The sequence below is a fragment of the Bos mutus genome, chromosome 1 (genome assembly GCF_027580195.1).
Source record: "Bos mutus isolate GX-2022 chromosome 1, NWIPB_WYAK_1.1, whole genome shotgun sequence".
NCBI classification, from domain to species: Eukaryota; Metazoa; Chordata; class Mammalia; order Artiodactyla; family Bovidae; genus Bos; species Bos mutus.
The window spans coordinates 3,546,657-3,569,564 of record NC_091617.1 but is presented as its reverse complement, the minus strand read 5'-3'; the positions used below and the strand labels follow the sequence as shown (position 1 = coordinate 3,569,564).

At 44.6% G+C, this 22,908-nt stretch overlaps 1 protein-coding gene across 8 annotated transcripts in view; it reads right to left on the bottom strand.

Annotated features, from left to right (window-relative positions):
• TIAM1 (TIAM Rac1 associated GEF 1) overlaps positions 1 to 22,908 on the bottom strand; it is a 464,589-nt gene that overhangs the window by 123,234 nt on the left and 318,447 nt on the right. For all 8 annotated transcript variants that reach the window (XM_070367203.1, XM_070367213.1, XM_070367198.1 and 5 more), the window contains 2 exons: positions 18,899 to 19,346; positions 11,845 to 12,017 (listed from right to left, as the gene is read on the bottom strand). In XM_070367203.1, coding sequence (XP_070223304.1) covers positions 11,845 to 12,017; positions 18,899 to 19,346 — 621 coding nt within the window. The remainder of the gene's footprint in view (positions 1 to 11,844; positions 12,018 to 18,898; positions 19,347 to 22,908) is intronic.

The window sequence follows — 22,908 nt, the reverse complement described above, 5'->3', positions numbered from 1 at the left end:
GCTAAACTGGTGTCACTGGCGTGGAAAACTATTTGGCGCTACCTCCTAAAGGAGAAGGTCTGCACACCTTGTGACCCCCAAAATGCACCCGTGGGTATGTTCTCAAGAGAAATGCATTCCTGTGTTCACCAAAACGTATGTCCTGAAAGGTTTACAGCAGTACAGTTTGCAATGGACAAAACTAAAAAGTATCCCAACACCTGTCAACAGGAGAATGAATGAAAAACATGGATGATCGCGTAGTGACACATGACACAGCAACGGGAACGAAAGACCGGTGACTGCACACTACAACACGGGAGACGCTTCACACGTGCTGTGTGCTTAGTCGCTCAGTCCTGTCCAGACCTTTTCGACCCCATGGGCGTAGCCCACCAGGCGCCTCTATCCAGGGGATTCCCCAGGCAAGAACACTGGGGTGGGCTGCCATGCCCTCCTCCAGGGGATCCTCCCAACCCAGGGATCAAACCCAGGTCTCCTGCATTGCAGGCGGATTCTTTACCATCTGAGCCACCAGGGGAGCCCCACGTAAGACTGAGGAGAAGAAGCCAAACACGAAAGAGTTTAAAGACTCTATTTATGTAAAGTACAAACGCAGGAAAACAAATGTACACTGTTAGAAGTCAGAAGAGTCGTTTGATGGGGATTACGGGGCGGAGGGGAGGTAGCATCTTGAAGGAAGCACAGGGTGTCTCTCGAGTGCTGGCCATATTCTGCTTCTTGATCTGGGTGCCAGTTACATGAGTGTATGTCACGGGTATGCCCAAGAAACATCATCAAAAAGAGTACTTTTCTGTGTGTACATTATACTTTAACAGAGAGTTTTTAAAAGATCCTTCCCAGATATATCACCCTAATATTGAAGTCCAACTTCTCTATAACTATTCTAAAAATGTTATACTTTAGACTCTTATTTTTCAGGAAAAAGTGTCGCTGGAGGGTTGTAATGGAGGTTCCCAACAGCATGACCTTTTCCAGCATCACCTTCTTTGTCCTCCAAAGTGCCTGGGAGCATCTGACGAACAGCTAGTCCCTTGAGCCAAAATATGCTTTTCCCCTTTGTACGCACAGCTCAGTGGAAACAAGGAGCTTTCAGATGTGAAGGGAGCTGGTGTTTTAACCCATGTGAAAAGGATACTGTGGGGCTCTTTCAGATGGAATCCATGCAGAGGTACCACGTGTCACTAAGGAGGAGAGGACGTTGTCTCCAGTGAAAACAGCTGGTGCATCAGTGCTCTTTGAAAGGTCAGCATCTATTCCCCCAGGACCATCTTCATACATCTCTGCCTCCCTTCTCCCACCCCCGAGGAAGAAAAGCAAATATCTACAGCCCTGACATAATACCCAAGGAATAGTTAGAAAGAGCTTAAAATTCCTGATACAAACTCTGCTAAATCCAGTTACAAACCTTACTTTTTAAATTACTATATTCATCAAGAAGGGGGTCCGTGGGATGATTTTACAGATGAAGGAACTAAAGCCTGGTCAAAGCAGGGATGACACAGTCATTTATCATAAACCCTGATCTCTTTCCATCTTATTTTTGTTTGTTTTTTTTTTAAATTTTAACATGCTACATACACCACCCCAGACCCCTTCAGCTCTCACCAATTGCTCTAAAAGCCTAGCTGTGGGGTCTTTGGTGTTGCCCACTTATTTTGAGCTCCCCTTAGGGACATGGGGGGATGGAATTTTCCTGTTGGCTTTGAAGTTAGGTGTGGTCAGGTCACTTGGCTGCGGTCAATGGATCTGAGTACAAGTGAAACAAGTACAAGCCCCTGTGCCCTCGTCTTTTTGTTCTTTTTTGTAGTGGGTAATCGCTTTACAATATTGTGCTGGCCTCTGCCATACATCAGCATGAATCAGCCACAGGTACACACACGTCCCCTCCCTCCTGAACTCCTCTCCCCGCTCCCACCCCATCCCACCTCTCTAGGTGGCCACAGAGCGCTGGGCTGAGCTCCCTGTGTCACACAGCAAATTTCCACGGACTGCATATTTTACATACGATAATATGTATGTTTCCACGCAACTCCCTCAACTCGTCCCACCCTCTCCAGAGTGAAGTCAGTCAGAAAGAGAAAGACAACGACTGCATATTACCGCATGTGTATGGAATCTAGAAAGATGGTACTGACGAATCTATTTGCAAAGCAGCGATGGAGGCGCAGGGGCTTCCCAGGTGGCACCAGTGGTAAGGAATCTGCCTGCTAATGCAGGAGGCTTAAGAGATGCAGGTTCGATCCCTGGGTGGGGAAGATCCCCTGGAGGAGGGCATGGCAACTCACTCCAGTATTCTTGCCTGGAGAATCCCTAGGGTCACAAGGAGATGGACACGATGGAAGTGACTCAGCACTGTAACGGAGACACAGAAATAGACCCGAACCCTTGTCTTCTGAAGTAAAATGCTGACTCAAGAGTTAATGATTGGGAAAGATGAAAATGTAGAAACAAAGGATAACTGTTGAGCTGGGAAAACTGGTAACAATTTAGACTAAAATTCTGCCACAGGACAGAATCACCCGAACTCCCAGTTCCCTGAAATATCTAGATAAAGGCCTGACACACATTCCTAAGTTGTTTTTACAGGAAGCAGACCCCCCCCTCCAGATGAAAACTGGGACACAAAAACACAAACACAAGACTGGCTGAAGCCAAAGGACTGATGACGCTTGAAACTTCACCTTGATATCAACCAATCTGAGAAGCGTCCGCGAGCTAATCACACCCTGGTCCTTGAACACTATAAAACTCCTCCTCACTATCCACCCCCAGGGTGAGTCACACAGTCTCGAGGCAGTTAGCCCCCTGTGGCCCCCTTTGCCTCGCAAAGCAATAAAAGCTCCTCTTGTACTTCACCCAAAACTGTTTTCCATGCTTCTATTTGGCAACAGTGAGCAGAGGCTGAGTTTCGGCAACAGAAGCAATGTTCCTAATAAACGTGTTACTAGTAAACAAAAGCCTGCTTCACCCTATTCTGGTCCCTTGGCCTACAGTCCTGGAAGTCCTGGAGGAACAAGACGCAGCTTCTGTCCACCTGGGTGCCTAAGTGCCTCGGATGAGAACAGCGTCATAGGCCATGTCTTATCAGACACATGGCAGGAATGAAAAGTTATGTTAAGAGATGTGAGGGTTGCTCCTTACTGCAGCATAACCTAAGCTGTCCTGACTGATATACTAGCAAAGTAAAAAATTCATTTTGAAATAAGTGATGCTTTTTATATATATATTTTTTAATTTCTTATTGGAGTTCAGTTGCTTTACAATGTTGTATTAGTTTCCACCGTGCAGCAAAGTGACTCAGCTATATATCCCCTCTTTTTTGGATTTCCTTCACATTTAGGTCACGACAGAGCACTGAGCAGGGTGCCCTGAGCTACATGGCAGGTTCTCGTTAGTTACCTATCCTTTACATAGTATCAGTAGTGTATATATGTCAATTCCAATGCTTTTTTTAAGAGTCTGTATAATATACTCCAAGAGGAGCCGGAGGCTGATAGGTTCTGCAGAACAACAGTTTTTCACTCTCTTCACTTAATGAAAAGAGAATCCCATCTTCCTTCCACATGTGAGATTCTCCATCAAGGGCAACACACTCCATTCTCAAGTCAGAGAGTTTATGTTTGCCTCCCAGTTAAGAGGTGGAAATGAAGGAAACTGATACCAATTGATGAAGCCAAACATCCTTTGAAAGGTGTATATTTAATTCTGACAAAGCAGCTATCCTGAAATTAATTTATTTAAAAGAAAGAAGATGGTGGTTGCCAGAGGTTCAGGAAAGTGGGGTATGGAGAGTTCGGCGGGTACAGAGTTTCAGTTCTGCAAGATGAAACGAGTTCTGGAAATGGATGGTGGTAACGGTTGCAAAACACTGAATTACCTAATGCTGCTGAACTGGGCACTTGGAAACGGTTGGTATGTTCTGTATATTCTATCACAACTTTTCTAAAAAAGACAAAATAAAAAGAAAGGGGAAAAACCTACCAAGTCTCATAATCTAGAGAAAGATGTTCAGAAAATGCGATCACAGCTTTACGAAAAATTTAACAAGCAGCCCTTTTAACTATTAAAAACGCTCAAGCCACCAACCACTTTTGAAAGCTGTCAGAGATGGAAGGCAGCGCCATTAGAGAGAAATTTTGTTCCTGCTGTCTTGTCTAAATAAAACACTGGTCTCTGCCATTCTCCATCATTAGAACAAATCAATTTCTAAGAAGGACAATCACTCAATGAGCTTTTCAGCAGAGTCTGTCCCTTGGCAGTGGCATACACAAGGCTACGTGTGGAAGAGAGGGTGTGTACAGACCACGCTGACTGCTGTCAACAGCAAGTAAAGTAGAGACGAAACGGTTTCTGGCCATATTACAGGCTGAACATTTCTGACTTGATCACAGCAAACCACTCACTTGATACAATGTTTTGCAGTGTGGCCACGCCAGGATCTAAACTCTGACATGCTAGAAAAAGCTTTTCAAAGCTGCTCACCCTGCATCACCTTCTTGAACCAGGCAAGCTTAATCAGGAACACCAGGTCCACTTGAGAGCCCTCCATCAGAGGCAGGAAGGAGACCCCCAGGTGGTACCCTCTCAACTTCTTCCACACCCATCACCTCTCATTAAACAAACAGCAGCAGACAGGTAGAGAGAGGGAATCGTGTGCTTTTTCCTTTGCCTGCTGGGGATGCTATAAATACTGTATAAAGTTCAGTGAAGGAAATAGTAGAGTTCTTGCCAAAGGAGGAATGTAATCAACAAAAAAATGCATTTTGCATAAGAGCCCCGTTTGAGCACAGAGTTAAGATGAAGCTCAGGGCTTCATTATGTATTTAAATAGATCCAGCTTCAATTATCCAACTGAATGGAGGATACTTGATTTCAGATAATCAATGGTTTACGTGAGTGGCAGGAAAAGGGAAATTCACTCTAAACAAGAGGACTAGAGAATATATGCCAGGTCTAGGAAACTAACATTTCACATCATTTGAGTGTATAGGAGTGCAGGAAAAATTGTAAAGTAGGTTGAACTTTTTCCACTTTGAAAGAACAAAAAGGAAAAAGAATAAAGTTACGTATTTTTAAGAGGCTAATTGGGAATGAAGTTCCTGTGTGAGTTCCTAAAAAGTCTTTTTTCTCATTGATTTTTCTGTTTAACACATTTTAGAGTTTTATTATATAAGGGTTCATTAAACTATCATTATTAACACTTATAAAGAAAATTATAGATATTACCCCATAATTGTAACCTGGGGCTCATCTCATCTACTGGAGGAAAGTCATGTAACTGGGCAACCCTCCCACTCAAGGTGAACTCTTTAAAGAAGAAAGGCTTCCAGCCCCAGAAAACCAGACCCCAAAAGACGAAGGAATTATTTACTGCAAAACAAAGGAATACCTGTAAACCTGACACAGTGAATGGCCACGGCAGGATCCATCTCTGGCCAACTGAGTAACCCGCAGGAAAGACCAACAAATATTGTCAACTGGGGCCCCCTTCACCAAAAGCCTCCCCATTTGTTCATGCTGCAGAAGCCTCCAGTAGGTATCAACATGCACCAATGAGACCCAAGTACTTCTTTGGTACCTCGTATTTAAGTGTGATCAGACAACTAAGGATCACCAGATACGTGATGAAAGCCTCCAGCATGAAAGGCAGACACCGAAGCCCACGGGAGAGTTCACATGGTGACTGTAACACATGGAGCCTGAAAGACAAGACTGGAGCAAAAGCACCAAGTGCTAGAGGAGGGCAGACTCCAGGGAAAGCCCTAGTACTCATCAACTACCCAATAAATTGGAGAATTTTAAAAATACAGTGAAGTAACTAAAAAATAAGCAAATTAAGCATAAAAAAAAAAGATAGTCATTAACTACAAGCAAAAAAATAAATAAAATGACAGTACACTATTTGGCTCAGCAGCTAATACCATTTATATGGTCATACAGCATGGGGATGTCAAAAGAGCGTAACAGGGACTACTGATTGAATTCTGAATTTTCATGGAAGGAAGGATAAGAAGAGAACTTCACTGTAGGTCTTATAAGGTTAACTGAATTCTTCCAAACTATGCATTCAGAAGAGAAACAGATCCACAAAGAAAACAAACTCATGGTTATCAAAGGGGAAAGGCAGGGTGGAGCAGGAGAATAAATTAGGAGTTTGGGATACAGACTATTATATACACAAACCATCTATATCAGATAAACAACAGGTCCTACTGTGTAGGACAGAAAACTGTAGTCAATATCTTGTAATAAACTATAATGGAAAAGAATCTAAAAAATAATACATATATATACATATGTAGACCTGAGTCACTTTGCTGGCACTCAAAACAAATGCAACATTGTAAATTAACTATATTTCAAATAAATAAAATTATCTGTTTGTATGAACTTAATACAAATTTAAAATATTGTAAAAAGGAAGCAGAACAGGGTCAGTAACATATTCCTTGGACGATACATAATAGTATACTAGACCACACTCAAGCTCAGTCACAACTGTACCTCTCCACTGTGCTGTTAACAAAACGTGGAGAAACCTCTGAACACACTAACAGCAGGGCAGGCGCTGTAAACAGTGGCCAGCCTGTGCACTTATTATGCACCTCAACACCCATACTCTCCAAGAATCCTCTCCTTAGAGCTGGGCCAATGGGTCCTCATGCTTTGAAAAGGGCCCCCCTGGGGCATAAAATGGGCAGGTTCAGCAGGCACCCCTTCAGGGAGCTCTATGATCCTCTATCCCAAATGGGGCATTAATAAGAGTCTATGGACATGAGTCTATGGCTCACAGGTCATACTTGCTATTTCTTTTCACCAGATTGCATGACATTGAGCCACCAGAATAGTACTGACAAGCTCATCTGGGTTGAGTCCAATCCTTCACAGAGATTAAAAAAATTGGCATGGGGATCCACACGTGCTAGAAGTGACCCTTCGTCACAACGAACCTATGCCCAAACCAAAGGGAAATATTCCTAAAGTGGCTGGCTAGAGGTAGGAAAATGATCTACCGTGGTGGGAAAACAGGACTTGGCTAGAAACCAAGCCAACACTTAACGAAGACCAAACTTGGAGACTGTCATATCTGCATATTTTAACTCAAAGTTAAGAAGGATATAAACACCACAGAAGATCAAATTAGCATCCTAGATGATTTCATTAGAAGGACAAAAACCACAAAGATAAAATTTTGAAGAGCTAAGTTGAAGTTCTGCAACTTGGAGTTTTCAGAAATCTATTAAAATAAGATGACAAGGATCTTGACACTGAGGGTTAAATAGACCACAAGCTGGGTATGAGTCAACGGTTTGTTGTGGTTTCTAATAATTTAAGGAATTGACACCAGCATCATGGAAGAAATGAGAGAGCAGGGACTGAAATGCAGGAGGCACAGGGCAGGCCTCACAAGGACAGAGTGTGGGGTCCTGGGTCACAGTTATGAGGAGAACGTTCAGGAAAGGAGCAGGACCACTGGGAGCCTGGCTTGGAAACCTCGGGTAGGGAGACCTAAATAGGAGACATGGCGCAGGGAAATGAGAGTGGTTTTCAAGTAGTTAGACGGTTATCAGGAAGAATAAGCATGAAAGGCTTACTTGAAACTCTGGGGGAAAATATGGAAGCAAACAGAAATGGCAAATGTCACCAGAAAGAATGTATCATCGCAACACGATGAAGAACTTTCTAGAACGTGGAGCCAACTAACCAAGTAAATGGGCGATTCCCAGGGATGGTAGCCATCCAGACTGGCCAGACTGACCAGCTGTCAGGAGCCTTGTAGGAATGGTACCAGCCTTGAGAAGGAGGCTTGATGCTAATCTATTCAAGTCCAAATACGAAGTCCCTTCTACAGGCTTTTCTAACCAGTCCACTTGATGCTCCTGGTAAAAGGTGATTTCCAGATCATTTTCTAACTCGGCTGTCCTTGTCCAGGGCATAAGACACTGATCTTCACTAAGTCTGATATACAGAGTCACGTGGGGCACTTGAAGGTAATTATTCCTCAGAAGCTTATCAAACTCAAAGCTTTAGTCTCTCCTCAGAGAAGCCACACTCAACTTCTATAAAGATACTTATTTAAGAGAAGCACGGGGAACTAGTCTCTTTTTCTTCTAGTTAAAATGCTAACTATAACATTTAGTGAGCATTTGCTACCTATCAGACACTTGACTTGCATTACCACATCTAATACCCAATTCAACATAAAGGTGTAAATACTATTTTTAAAAAAAGTCTTTTAAAACTGTGCATGCTTTATAGGTTAGGAGTTTGGGATCAAAAAAAAATATATATATATATATGTGCATAGCTATACAAGAGACACTATAAATGACAAGAAACTTTCTATGGAAAGGCAATGACCCCTTAGAGACAATATTTCCTACACTTCTTTTTTGTTCATTTGTTTTTTGTCTGTTTGCTTTTGACTACGCTGGGTCTTCATCCCAGAGCATGGGCTTCTCCAACTGTGGCGCATGGGCTTAGCTGCCCCTCGGCACATGGGATCTTAGTTCCCCATAAGCGATTGGACCCACGCCCCCTACATCGGGAAGATCCCCTGGAAAAGGAAATGGCAACCCACTCCAGTATTCTTGCCAGGGAAATCCTGTGGACAGAGGAGCCTGGAGGGTTACAGTTCACGGGGTCACAAAGAGTCTGACACAACCAAGCCAATGAGCACTCCTGCATTGGAAGGCAGATTCTTAACCACTGGACCACTCCTTCAGATACATAATTCTAAAAGATTTTCTACCCAGTCAGGCATCATTCTTACTCTACTAACTATGCTCCCAAGGCACTGAATATAGAAATTGAAAACTAATATTAGGATATGTTACCGTAAAAGCCACCAAGACAGTAATGGATGAAGAAAGGGCCGAGAGGAAACCGTGCTTTGTAGGTGATGTCGCTGATTCTGGCTTCCAGTTGGAGGGGAGAACACTAATAAAAATATTAATAGTTGAAATGCAGAAGCTCTAGCTTCCCCTTCGTAAACAGCATAGCACTTTTCATATATAAACTCTCTAACGTTCATGTCCATTCCCACCCCCGTCTTGGACACAAAACCCCTCTTCTACTTCTGCTGGTAACACGAATCTCTTTTCCATGGGCAGCAAATCTGAATAACAGCATCAGATCAGCAGCATACGGGCTCTGGAAACTGTGTGCACTGAATTGAGCCCCGGGGCTGAAATAACCTACAAATTATTTCCATAATCATGCTCGCTCTCCCTCGCTTTCGCCTCACCCCCTGCACACACAGGTTCCTTTCAAATTCAGCCCCTCCAGGGTCATGTGGATTACAATAAGTAGAAGGTGGAAAATGCCCTCATAGATCCCAAAGAGCAGTAATTTCCTCTGAAAAGGTTCGTTTTGTGCTCTGTCCCACGTAAGCAGCATAAAAATTTCGCCAAAACAAGAGGACACAGTGGTTTTCATGAATAAGGTCCTATGCTGCCACAAAAGAATTTTATTCAATGTGACCTATTGAGTATTCAGATTCTAATAGCAATTTTACGGCCAGGAAAGTCCTTTCAAAGGGAATTCACATGAGAAGTGTGTAGGTAAAAAAGAACATCCTGAAATCAACCAAGTTATCATCTAACTTGTACAGTGAGGCAAGGATGGCCAAAATCAAGTTACAACTTTCAAATATTCCAAGTAAGTGGCTTAATTATAAGAAAGAGAAAAAGTCACTTTTTACCATAATCACTGACTCTCGCCCATGTTCTTGTGAGCATAAAAAGTAATAGTAATGGGATAAGTAATATGCTTAGACAATAAGGGGCTTTGGGAAACAAGAGGCTTGGTTTGAATCCAGCCCCACCACTCAGTTACTGTGAACTGGCATCCAATTATCAGCATTTGTAGCCTTAGCTTCCACAGAGGGGGTACACAATCCATACCAACTGGTTAAAAGATGGATACCACTATAAGACTTGAGTGGACTCACATTGTAAAACGTGTTCAGTGTGGTGGCATACAGTAAGGGTTCAGTAAAATGTTTGTTTACTGTTGTTATCATGAGAGTAGTTGAGCATTTTATCATTTGCAAGATATCCAATTAATTAACACAAAGCTATTGCAGATTCAGAAACACAATGGTTTATAAGTTATACAGAAGAATATGTTCATGAGACAAAGCATGGAGATTTTTCAATAGGATACATAAAGAACTACCCACTCGTTCCCTTCCACCTTGAGAAATGAGACTACATTAAAATTAAAGTTTGGTTTAACAAAGAATACCTTTCAGAGAGTAGAAAGCAAGCCACAGGGAGCAAACACGACATGTGAATGCATGTAATTAACGAAGAGATGATGTACAAAACACATAACAAACTGCTGTGAATCATCATGAGGAGATGGACACCTCAGTGGAGAAGTAGGCGAGAGACTTAAAGACTTCACAGAAGGTGATACTGGAATGGTCATTAGACCCAGAAAAAGGTGCTCAACTTCATGCTGATAGCTTAAAAAAAGAAAAGACAAAGATCTGACAATCACACTTGTGGACAAGGATGAGCAAGAACTGGAGTTCTCCCGGGCTGCTGATGCGAGGAGGACTATTTCATTCATTTTGGAGACTGGCAGTGCCTAGCACATCTGACTGCGTGCACATATCCTGTGACCCAGCACCGCCACGCCTGGGCACACACCAAAAGAAATGCAGACAAATGTGTCATGAACACAGACCCAAGAGACCAGCGGGGTTTCCATCCCGGGGTCAGGAAAATCCCTGGAGTAGAAAGTGGCGACCGACTCCAGTATTCTCGCCTAGAAAATTCCATGGACAGAGGAGCCTGGTGGGCCACAGGTGAAATAACCTATTACTCTCTTCCATGCCTTTATTTCAACTCTCTCTTCACATGGCATACCCTCACCATCAATTTCACTCAATTAATCCCTGTTCTTCCTTTAACATTCACGGTCAAGGTTTACCACATCATAAAGTTCCATGTATTCCAGTGTCTGCCTCCCATATTATATGTGAACACTTTCAAGCATAGAGACTATGTTAAAATCTTCTTGGTATTCTCCATATCACTATGCATAGCATGTAGGAAACATGGGATAAAGGCTTGAGGACTTCCTATATTATTCCTAAATTATAAAATGGAGAAATCTTACCTAACGCACTAACACCCCAAAAAGTGTATCACAACTTACCTAATTCAAAGGATTCCCTATAAAAGCAAATGTTAACCCTGAAGTGATACATAGGTTAGTATTTTTTAATACAATTAACAGTCAGAATTCGATAACTTTAAGTACAAGGTTCTGAAAAGATGAGGAAGAGAAACTGGTTGGGAAGAGACTATTTCCAGGATGTCATGATTTTACTTTATGAATAATATTAGAAGAGAACATATTATGATAAAAAATTTTGACAGCACAAATCAGGTCTAAATTAAGGAATTCATGATCCTTGCTCTAAAGTGCTACACAAATTATATCAAGATTTCAGTCAAAAATCCTTCAATCTACACCCCTCCCTCGGGCTTCACGGAGGAGACCTCTAGGTGAGTTCAATCATTCCTGGAACTCAACAGAGATGTTTATTTTGTCATTCATTACGGCGACTCAATGGACATGAGCAAACTCTGGGAGATAGAGAAGGACAGGGAGGCCTGGCGTGCTGCGGTCCATGGGGTGGCAAAGAGTTGGACACGACTGAGCAACTGAACAACAATCACAGCACTTATGTTTCTATGATGTGCAAAAGCTAGGACTCCCCCACCACCACCCCCACTCAACAGAAAACAGGATGAAATACTCAGGCAGTAGAGGAAGGTATCTGATAAGTGATCTGAAGCGCTCTGCAAAGGAGGAGCCACGCACCTGGAAGAGGAAGGCATCGCCCAGGGAATTGCTGAGGCAGAAGACGAAGTCCTTCTTGGGGTGCTCAGGAACTGCCTGTACAATGCTGTTCTCCACCCAGACGGCGTGCTTGGGGACGCTGTTGTGGTCTATCCCGGACCTGCCGTCGCCCTCGTAGAAGAAGAGTGTGCACCCTGGGAAAACAAAGCGGTGTCTGCGTGAGGACTTGGTGCAACAGCAAGTCTGGAGTGAAAACTGTGGCTCGTGCGCTGTTACTAGGAAAGGGCTGGAAATTAGCATGGAACAGAGGAAGTAAAGAGAAGGGGGCTATGCTTGTACTAAGTCTTGGACAGGCTTGTATTAAGAGAGGATCTTTCTTTTTTTCCCCCTAATGGAAGTATAGTTGCTTTACAATGTTGTGCTAATACTTTTTTTTTTCCCAAGTCTTCATGGAATTTGTTACCATACTGCTTCTGTTTTATGGTTTGGTTTTTGGTCCAGAGGTACCATGGGATTCTTAGTTCTCTGACCAGGGATGGAAGGCACACCGCCTGCAATGGAAGGCAAAGTCTTAACCGCTGGACCACCAGGGAAGTCTCCCGTTAAGACTCAAATCTCAGTGTCGTCACGCACGCCCTCCAGTTCTTCGAGATCTTACTTTCCATTTCAGAATGTTTTGTTCCGGGTATCCTCAGAGGCATGTGGGGATCTCAAGGCTCCTCTGACCAGTACCATGTACCACGCGCTCAGTCGCTCAGTAGTGTCTGACTCTGTGGTCCCGGGGTGGCTGTAAATGCAGCTCCACGGGTCCGAAGAGCAAGCAGTGCTGAGTGAGGCCTGGCAGTCGGGACTGTCTCCCTACAGCCTCCTCCCAATATATCTCACAGGAAATGCAACCAGGAAACACCATCTATTGGGTTTCTTGACTGTGCCCTTGGTAAAAACAAAATCCAACACTGACCACAGGTACTTTCAGGATAAGGAAAGAAACGATGGACTTTTGAGTCTCAGATCTTCTCTATAAAATGTTTGCCTAGAACTCAACCAAGTGCTTGTTCCTCCTGGAAGAATAAACACACGACACACGTATGAAGGCCTAGGGGAGGCTGGAGGCCTGGGCCACGCTTAATCAAACTCCGAATGAGAGAGACAGCAGCAGTAGAAACCTGGCCTACATTTGTGGCCAGCTGGGTTCCACAGATACCCTCCAACCATGGCCTGAAGGGGAGGTGTGCTTTATTAGTAATTATTCACTGAGGACTTACTCTCAAGTCATCAAATTAAATTTCAGGGGAGGCCAGGGCCCCTGAATTCTAATTATTTTAACTTCAACATAAGCCACTTGGTCAGTTTTCAACATCTTCCTTACCACAAGCAACGGCCACTGCTGATGCGAATCACAAAGCCCTTCCAAGTACCATCTCTTCGGCTGCAATATGAACTTCCACAAAGCAAATTTCTAACTGACGGTGTACAATGACAGGGATCAACGGAAAAGTCACACGCGTGCAAAGGCCATTTTTTCCTAGCCCTTAATATTTCACAGGACAGCTTCCTTGGTGGCTCAGCAGTAAAGAAATCTGCCTGCCAGTGCAGGGGATGCAGGTTCCATCCCTGGGTTGAGAAGATGCCCTGGAGGAGGAAATGGCAACCCACTCCAGTACTCTTGCCTGGAAAATTCCATGGACAGAGGAGCCTGGTGGAATACAGTCCATGGGGTTGTGAAAGAGTCAGATACGACTGAGAAAATTCACCTGACTAGTATTTCACAGGAGCATGTAACAGCGGCTGGATGCAGCGCCTCCAGCACAAATGCACACCTCACACTTGCTGGCAAGCCCCGCTGGTTTCCCGGCGCTTCCTGTGGAACCGCCTGACCACGAGCTCAGCCCAAGGGTCTACTGCGTGCTGCTGCTGAACATCACGATTTTATAACTGTTGTCCTGTATCCATAGTTCAGGAGTTTCAATTTTCCCTCCAATCCATTCAAGTTATATTCACTTTTCACCTCCGCCCCAAGGATAAAGCCCTATGTTTTCTGTGACACTTATTGTTGGAAATATATAGTGCTATGTAATTTTAGTAGGATTTTATTTTGTTTTTATGTTTTGGGGGTATAAGTTACATACATATAATTTAACTATAGACCTATTACCCCAACACTAATTTTTTTTTTTAATAATCCCTCTTATTTTGAAGAGCTCAAGTTTTTACAGGAACACAGAGCTCACATTCAGAAACATCTGAAACTCCTCTTTTCATGTCTTAAGCTAGCATAGATTCAGAGATAGAAAAAGAAAAGAAATGGAAAGAGGAGGGTATTTTCCTTGAAATATGAGGTTTCCAAGGTGGGGGCATTTTTGCTGAATGAGGGACATTTGGTGAAGTCTAGAGACATTTTTAGTTGTCACAACTTGGGGGTGGGGGACAGAAGCAGGTGGGTAACACAGGGGTCCCCAACCTCCAGGATCTAAAGCCAGATGATCTGAGGTGGAGCTGATACAATAAAAGAAATAAAGTGCACCATAAATGTAACAAACTTGAATCATCCCCAAACCAGCCCCCCCACCTCCCCATGGAAAAACTGTCTTCCATGAAACCCGGTCTCTGGTGCCAAACAGGCTGGGGACTACTGATTGGACAAGGATGCTGCTAAACATCCTACAATTCCCAGGACAAGCCTCACGACAAAGAATTATCCAGAAAATGTCAGCAGTCCCGCTGCTGAGAAACCTTACTCCAAATAATCCTTTAGGACTAGTATTATACTAATGATGAACAGATTCTTAACAGAAAAGGGACAATGCAGCTTTACCACAGTTAGAATAGAAACCGAAGCCTGCAGATAACGGATAGACAACGTTCACACATTGAACACTTGATGTCTCCCCAAATTGCCATTTCCATCATTTTTCAACTTTAGTTTACAATCGTCCATGACAGTGGGTGGTTGAAAATCAGCTTCTCCTTCATTAACAACATGTTCCAGCTCTAAGACTAACGTGAAACAGCACATCTGGGCACCACGCGCTCCCTGGTAACATCTTCTTTACCTTCATCTTGAATGCAATCTGTTTGCGTTTCAGTCACGGATGGAGACACCCCAGAGTCTAATTCTAAATAAAATTTTTTAAAAATTAATTATTCTGTCGAAAGTGAAAGAATCTTTGAAGAATTCCCTAGCCCACGGCTTCCAGGTACCCTGCTTTTTATTTCTCCGTCTCCAAGCTCAAGTCAGCAGTGAGCCCTGCCTGTGAGTGGCAGGGACAAGCCCTGAGTTTGTTGATCTATAATGGGACCCGTCAGGAGCCAGAAGGAAAAGCCTCGGCAGCTGTGTGTTCCAGTCTGGATCCTGACAGACTGTGTCATTCAGATCTGGATCACCAAGGAAGCGCAGGCTCCCTCCTCTAATGGGCGTGTGGGCTGGGCTCCTGAGTGCCCACATCCTGCCTTCCTTGATCATTTATTCTCTAAAGGAACAGCAGAAACAAAACAGCCCCCGCTTCCATGTCCCAAGTAAAAAAAAATCACCTAATTATTTTTATCCTATGCCATTAACAGTGTTATTCTCAAATTGAGTCTAAGCATCACCTGGGAACTTTGTTTAAACCACAGATTCAGGGCCTGTCATGGGCTGAATTCTATTCCCCCAGGTTCCTATGTTGAAGTCATATAGCCCAGGGCCTCAGAATTTCGCTATATTGGGACATAAGGGCTTTACCGAGGTAATTAAAATAAAAGGAGGTGTTCAGGTGGGCACTAAGCCACTATGACCACTGTCTTTATAAGAAGGAGGAATTTGGACATAGACAGGTACAGACAGAGGACGCAAGAGAACACCAAACCTGCTGACACCCTGACCTCAGACTTCGAGGCTCCAGGACTGTGAGACAATCCATTTCTTTTGTTGAAGCCACCCAGTCTGTGGTACTTGGTTATAGCAGGTCCTATACAGGGATTAATACAGGGCCCCAACTCCAATACTCTGGCCACCTGATGCAAATAACTGACTCATTGGAAAAGACCCTGATGCTGGGAAAGATTGAAGGTAGGAGGAGAAGGGGACAATGGAGGATGAGATGGTTGGATGGCATCACTGACTCAATGGACATGAGTTTGAGTAGACTCCGGAAGTTGGCAATGGACAAGGAGGCCTGGCATGCTGCAGCCCACGGAGTTGCAAAGAGTTGGACACCACTGAGCGACTGAACTGAACCGAACCACCTTCAGACTTTGAGATTCAGCAGGTATGGATATAACCCAGGAAGTGACTCAGACAACTGTGACACAGATGGTCTTCTAATCATGTTGTTAAAAACTCAACATTGAGTAATAAAATGAAAGATAAGACAGGCTGCTAAAGGGAACAGAGGCTGTGGGGTCCAGTGCTGTGGACCTTTGGGGAGGAGCAGGAGGTGGAAGAAGGGGTCTTTCTCCCTCATGTCATCTCATCCCACCCCCCACAGCAGGACAGTGGATATGATCCAGGGCCCCTTAGACACGACCCGATAGTGCCTTCAAATTAAGCCGAGGCAGGTCTCATGTGAAAAAGAATGGTAGCAGGTCTCCAAAATGCTCCCACAGGAAGAACAACTGTGTTTCACAAGCAGAACCACGACATCAAATAGCCTTTTCACAATTCACAATGGAACATGAAAAGCAAAGTGTGCTCTGTGTACGTGTGTGTGTGTCACCCAATAAAATTAGCTCAAATCCAAAGTTCCTGTGTTTTGAACACAGATACTTCACATGTTCAAAATTTTATATGCACTTTATGTAGACTATAGTACGGTACCCGCTCTTGCATAGACACCAAAATTTAAAGTTTAATATCAATATTTTCTGAGATTTTCCACCGAAGATACTATGGGTACCAGAATTCCACATCTATTCAAACTCTGAAACCACTAAGGCAGACTTTCAGAATGAGAAGAGGATGTGAGAAAAGAACCCATGGCTGACTCATGTCGGTGTATGGCAAAAACCACAATATTGTAAAGTAATTATTCTCCAATTAAAATAAATTAATCAAAAAAAAAAAGAAGGAGAAGAACCTGACTCTTTCCAAGACATCCTTAGAAGTGGAGCAACAAGATGCAATAACCCAACAAGTCTTAAAAACTAAAGACAGCATCCTATGCTAAACATGCAGGAACATTAGACACACAAGCTCTTGGCAGAAAGGAGGGGGAACTGCCCTGCACTGGCTGACAAGGGTAAAGCCTCCTCTATGGGACAGTTGGTTGTTCCCCAACATGCCCAACCTCCTTTCCTCTGCAGTAACAGCAACCCCACTGCTTGGTTGAGTCCATTCCTGCCTCTCTTGCAGCTACGTTGGACTCATTTCTGGCCTATGCAGTGGAAGCAGAAGAGATTCAGTCAACTTCCAGACTGTACGCTCAGTGCAGAGGGATTCGCCCTCCACACCTCCATATTTCTACTGGAACTGCACCTGCCGGTGAGCTCTCCTGATCATTCATATGAAAACAATGCTCTAGGTACAGTTAAGCAGTAAGACAAAAGGAACCCTGGCTTCTGGATGACGCCACAGCAAAGAGTCGCCCCATCACCCTTAGAAGGTCTGCCTCTGCTATGTGGGGGGGAATTTCAGGCCTGGCTTGCTTGAGGTGTTGTCACTGTAGGTCTCTGTGACATGCAACAAGACCTACAGCCCAATTAATATGCTCCCTCCCTGTTTGGCCAGGTATTGAAGCAATAGTAGGCACCACTAGTAATGCAACCCACCCAAACCCTGCACAGGGATTGACCTGCACATCACTGAACAGAGCTCTAGGCTGTCGTGTGCCTCTAGGACTGGTTATTCCACACCAGCCACAGATGATAAAATCCAGTCTCAGATGGTGTAATGGGTGTACCACACCAGGTAAGCTCAGGCTTCTTTCTCTGGGACCCATCCGTCATGCTTTGTAACCTCTCTAACCTCTCCTGTCATACATTAACCTGCTTCACATCCAGCTTCTGTTAAGGATTCTAAGTGGGCTTGAGAAGTGTCTTTTCTTTTAAGACACAGAGCTCACAAATATGTTACAATTTCTACACCATCAAGACATGCAGACATGGGCAAAAACACACGCAAATACTTCTAAAATGTATGCAAAACGTTAACGAACAGCAGCACATCAAAGCATCATGCTTATCAATGAAAAGGCAGTGCATATATATACACATGCATGTATATATGTATACACACACACTCAGACATTCAAAGTGTGACTGCAAAACAGGGACTTTTTCACAAACGTAGATGGCTCAGACATCCCATTAAACACTAGGTTAAATTCTATGAAATTAACAATATTCCATCATTCTTTGTGAAAGAAAAAATAAAAAGGCAATTTCATAAGATTCAAACTACTGATTTTTCCCTCCAAAACAGTTATTCTGGGAGGCACATTTTTTGGGACGATTTCAAAAAAATATTTTTTGGAGCTCAAGGCGCTGAAACTGTCACCACAACCAGCTGTACATAGGAAAACAAGGCATGAGAGGCTCTAATAGCTTACATGTGAAAAAGAAAAGACTATAAACCATTGATGGGAAAAGGAAATGGGGAGTGACTATCAAGGGACATAAAGTTCCAGCTCAAGAAGATCATTGCGTTCTAGAGATGTGCTGTACAACCATGTGCCTTCGTCAACTACACTGAAACATACACCTAAAAATGTGCTAAGAGGGTAATATGTGTGTGTAGTGTGTGCGTGCACGCTCAGTCATGTCTGACTCTTTATGACCCTATGGACTCTAGCCCACCAGGCTCCTCTGTCCATGGGATTCTCCAGGCAAGAATACTGGAGTGGGTTGCCACTTTCTCCTGCAGGGATCAAACCCGTGTCTCCTGTGTCTCCTGTATTGCCAGGAATATTCTTTACCACTGTGCCACCTGGGAAGCTCGAGAGAGTAGGCCTCACGTTAAGTACTCTTACCACCATAAAACAACAATTTTGAAATTAGCATGAAATAGAAATTCCATGCAATTAAAAACCATCACGTGTAAGGGGTACCACGGAGCCCAGGGTTACCCAGCACAGCTTGAAGGATGCTCTCTGTCTCTCACCTTTCAAGGACACCCAGTAGTGCTTCCACTTCCTCCGCGTGGCTGACTCCACCTTCTTGTTCTTCTTGTGCACCAGGAAGTTCTTGACGGCCAGGGCGCCGGCCTTGCGCACTGTGCCCTGGGCGGCCGTGAGCAGGATGTCGGACTGGCCCGGGGAGCTCAGGGTGCCGCTGCTCTGCTCGTCGCTGTGCGCGGAGCCCGCCTCCTCCAGGCTCTCGCTGTTCGTGGTGCTCATCTCCAGCTCCCGGCGAAAATTCTCATACACCCCCTGGCGGGCCGCGTCCCCGGTGGAGCTGCTGCCGCTGTCGCTGCCCACAAAGGCACGGCCGGTGGGGGGCGAGTAGCTGGAGTTAGTGGCATTGGATCGCCGGGACAGGAGGTCCGTGTCGGTGGTGGCCCCTTCGATCCCACTGTCGGCAAACTCGCTACCCTCGCCTGCGTTAACATCCTTGGGAGCCGAAAGGGAGAAGAAAGAAGACATGCATCACACAGAGAAGTAACCCAGGGGCCCCTGTCGCTCCAGCCGGGGGCTGTGGAGCTGCTGGCGACCTGCAGCATGTCACTGCTTCCCACCTTCCCGGGACCAATTACCCCTCAACTCCCAACCCCCTCAAACTCAACTTGCCTGCTGAGCAGCTCAGGAAAACCATGAAGCCACCCCAATATGAATGTCAACAATTCAGAACATTCAAAACACACACGCACACAAAGCAAGAAACATTTCAAAGAACTTATCAATGATCTGACTTAGATAATTAAGTAATGGGCAAATCAGCTATTCAGAGTCCCCTCCACTGCCCTGCTGAGCGAACTCAGCACCCTGGCCCTCATCAGCCAGCTCGGCGCTCCAGGAAACTCTGCTGGCTGATTAGGTAGTTTATTCCGGAGTTGTGGGGTTCCAAGGGAATAATGACGTCTGTGTAGCTCATACTTTAAAAAAAAAAAAAACCAACAACAAATAAATAAATAAAAGGCTGAGTTAGGAGTCTAATTTATGATCTGGTGACTAGAAAGATAACTAGTGTACCACCCCACCCACTCACCCAGCAAGAACCCAGAGCCCAGGAGCAGGGGAGAGCCCTCATGCTCCAATCCGCTTTGTTTCTTGAAAACAAGCAGCTTCTCACTCTGCACTTGAGCTGAACAAGTCTGTGGGGCCCACAGCTCCAGTGCAGACTCTCCGATTACCCTGCCCTTTCGAAGCTGGGATGCCAGGAGCCTGAGCAAGCTACTCACTACCCCAGGGGCCAAGTGACAACTTGGGGCAACTGCCAAGATGTGGGGGGTATCCATTCCTCAGTTAAAAACTTTTGGAACTTCCAAAGCGCTGGCCCTGCTCTCAGGCTCAACGGGACACAGACAGGTCTGTTCTTAAATCACAATCTGGATTGCTCTGAAGTGCTAAAGGCATTTCCACAAACAATAATTAAAGAAGGGTAGTCCTCAAGGGAGAATAATGAAAGCAGAATTTGACAGGCCAGCTCAACAGTCTCAAGGATAAGAAATGGGACTGGTTTTTTTCCAAGGGAAAGGATGGGAACGTGAAACTGACATGCAAGTGATACGTGGTTTGGAGACTTAACCGTGTTTTAAGCCTTTAGTCTCAAATAGTTCATTACGGTTTGAAAATGTAAAAAGCTAACAGGATATTCCAATTGCCATATAAATGATTTGAATGCTGTGCTTTCAAATCCCTGCTGCCAGGTAACGGGGCAGAATGAACCAAGCCACAAACTATTGGGTTGGCCAAAAAGTTAATTCCGGGTTTTCATACGATACTACAGAAACACCAGAACGAACTTCTCAGCCAAGCCAATAACACTGTCCTGCATGAGGCCCAAACAGGCATTGTCCTCATCTCTGCACATCTCACGTGGTCAATTCTAAGCTAAGGCCCTCAGAGTTCATCTTCATCACGAATAGATCCTAAGTTAGCAACTAAAAGATGGGCAGAGCCAAACATGAAAACCATCATGGGATGCACAGAAAGACAGATACTGTAGGATTCACTTCTATGTGGAATGTAAAAACACCAAACCCATAGAATCAGAGAGTGGGATGGCAGTTGACAGACTAGGGGACTAAGGGAAATGCGAGATCCTGGTCAAGGCTACACATTTTCAGTTACAAGAGCAATTACGTTCTGGGGATCTGATATACAGCCAGATGACTCTAGCTAATGATACTGTATTGTATCCTTGAAATCTGCTAGGAGGGTAAACCTATAAGTGTTCTCACCACAAAAAAAGAAAAAAAAACAAAAGGAAGGAAGGGAGGGAGGAAGGAAGAGAGGAGTAATTACGTGAGTGATGGAAGTGTTAATTAACTTGATTGTGGGGATCATTTCACAATACATACATAACATTAAACTCCGGGAGTTGGTGATGGACAGGGAGGCCTGGCATGCTGCAGTCCATGGGGTCACAAAGAGTCGGACACGACTGAGTGACTGAACTGAACTGAAACCATCACAGTGTACCTCTTCAAAAATACAAAAAAAAACAAGGAAGTACAGTGTGCAAAGCACAGAACCTCGACAGTGGAGACACCGGCCAAGTACCACCTCGACCAAGAGCTCAAGGTTAACTGAGTGCAGGGTACATGGGAACCCTTTGTACTACGTTTGCAACATTTCCTTGATTCTAAAACGGTTCTAAAATAAAAAGTTTATCTAAAAAGAAAGAAGAAACAAGGGGGAGGTGAGATGGGAAGACAGTAGCAGGAAGTGCTGAAGCAAGTTTCTAAGGACCAGTGACACTTGCAACAGAGTCCCTGGGATACAGAGGGACTTAAGAGGGTCAACGAAACCATGGATACAGCCAGGATGCAGACCCTGTGACTGTCCGTCCTGTCATTTCCCTGCCTGCTGTCCTGCCTGTTACCACCACCAATGGTCATCATGGACGCAGACACGGAAGGTATGTGATATATACACTGTGCCATTGAGTGAGCATGCATACTCAGTTGCCTGAGTCACGTCCAACTCTTTGTGATTCCATGGAGCCCACCAGGCTCCTCTGCCCATAGGATTTTTTTGGCAAGAATATTGGAGTGCATTGCCATGCCCTCCTCCAGGGGATCTTCCCAACCCAGGGATCCAGTAGGTAAAAAAACTCCCCAGTACAAACAGGAGAGCGCTGTTACCAACCCACGTTTCTCCCTGGCAGGAGCATTTACCATATGTCCCTTTGGATGATAATAAGTAAAGTCAGTCATCACCGAATATTCAAGATAACCATGGGTGGCAGGAGTTCGCATGAGTCTCCCCAGTATCTGGACTCATTTTCACATCTCAGTCCTTCTCTGGGAGACAGGACAAAAATCAGCTACAAATTTGCCTCAAAAATGAAAAATGATGAGCTGCTTCTCTGTAAGACAGGGGTAACCCCCCTGGGTCATAAGAAAAAGAGTTCAGAACGAAAAAAGGAGACATTGATAGCAGGCACCTGAAAATTTCCAGAGCTGGGGAACAGGAAGGAACCTTGCAAAACCATCCCCTTGGTGAATGCCTGGGGATGCTGAGGCTCAGAAAGTCACAGGCCTGGTGGGTGGCAGATTGGAGGTGAGAGCCCATGCCTCCAATGCCCTCTTCCACTCTGACAAGGCGTCCCCATGGCTCAGCTGCAGGCAGCACCTGATAGGGTCCTGCCTCAGCAGTCAACACCATGCCTTCCCCTCTGTCTGCCAACAGTGCCTCTTCTAGGGTTTCCCAACAAAACTGCGTAACTGGGCATCTGCACGCCTTGACTTTCCGGCAAAGAGCTCAAACTCCAAAGTGACGGGAAGGGGAAGGAGGAGATGAAAGAACCTGAGTGAAACAAGCAGAGAATGGACAAGCATCTCTCTTAACATCCCTTAACATTACTGGGCTTAGTTGCTCAGTTGTGTCTGACTCTTTGTGACCCCATTGTAGCCAGCCAGGCTCCTCTGTCTATGGGATTCTCCAGGCAAGAACACTGGATGGGGTTGCCATTCCCCTCTCCACTTAACATCTACTACATCCCCACAAA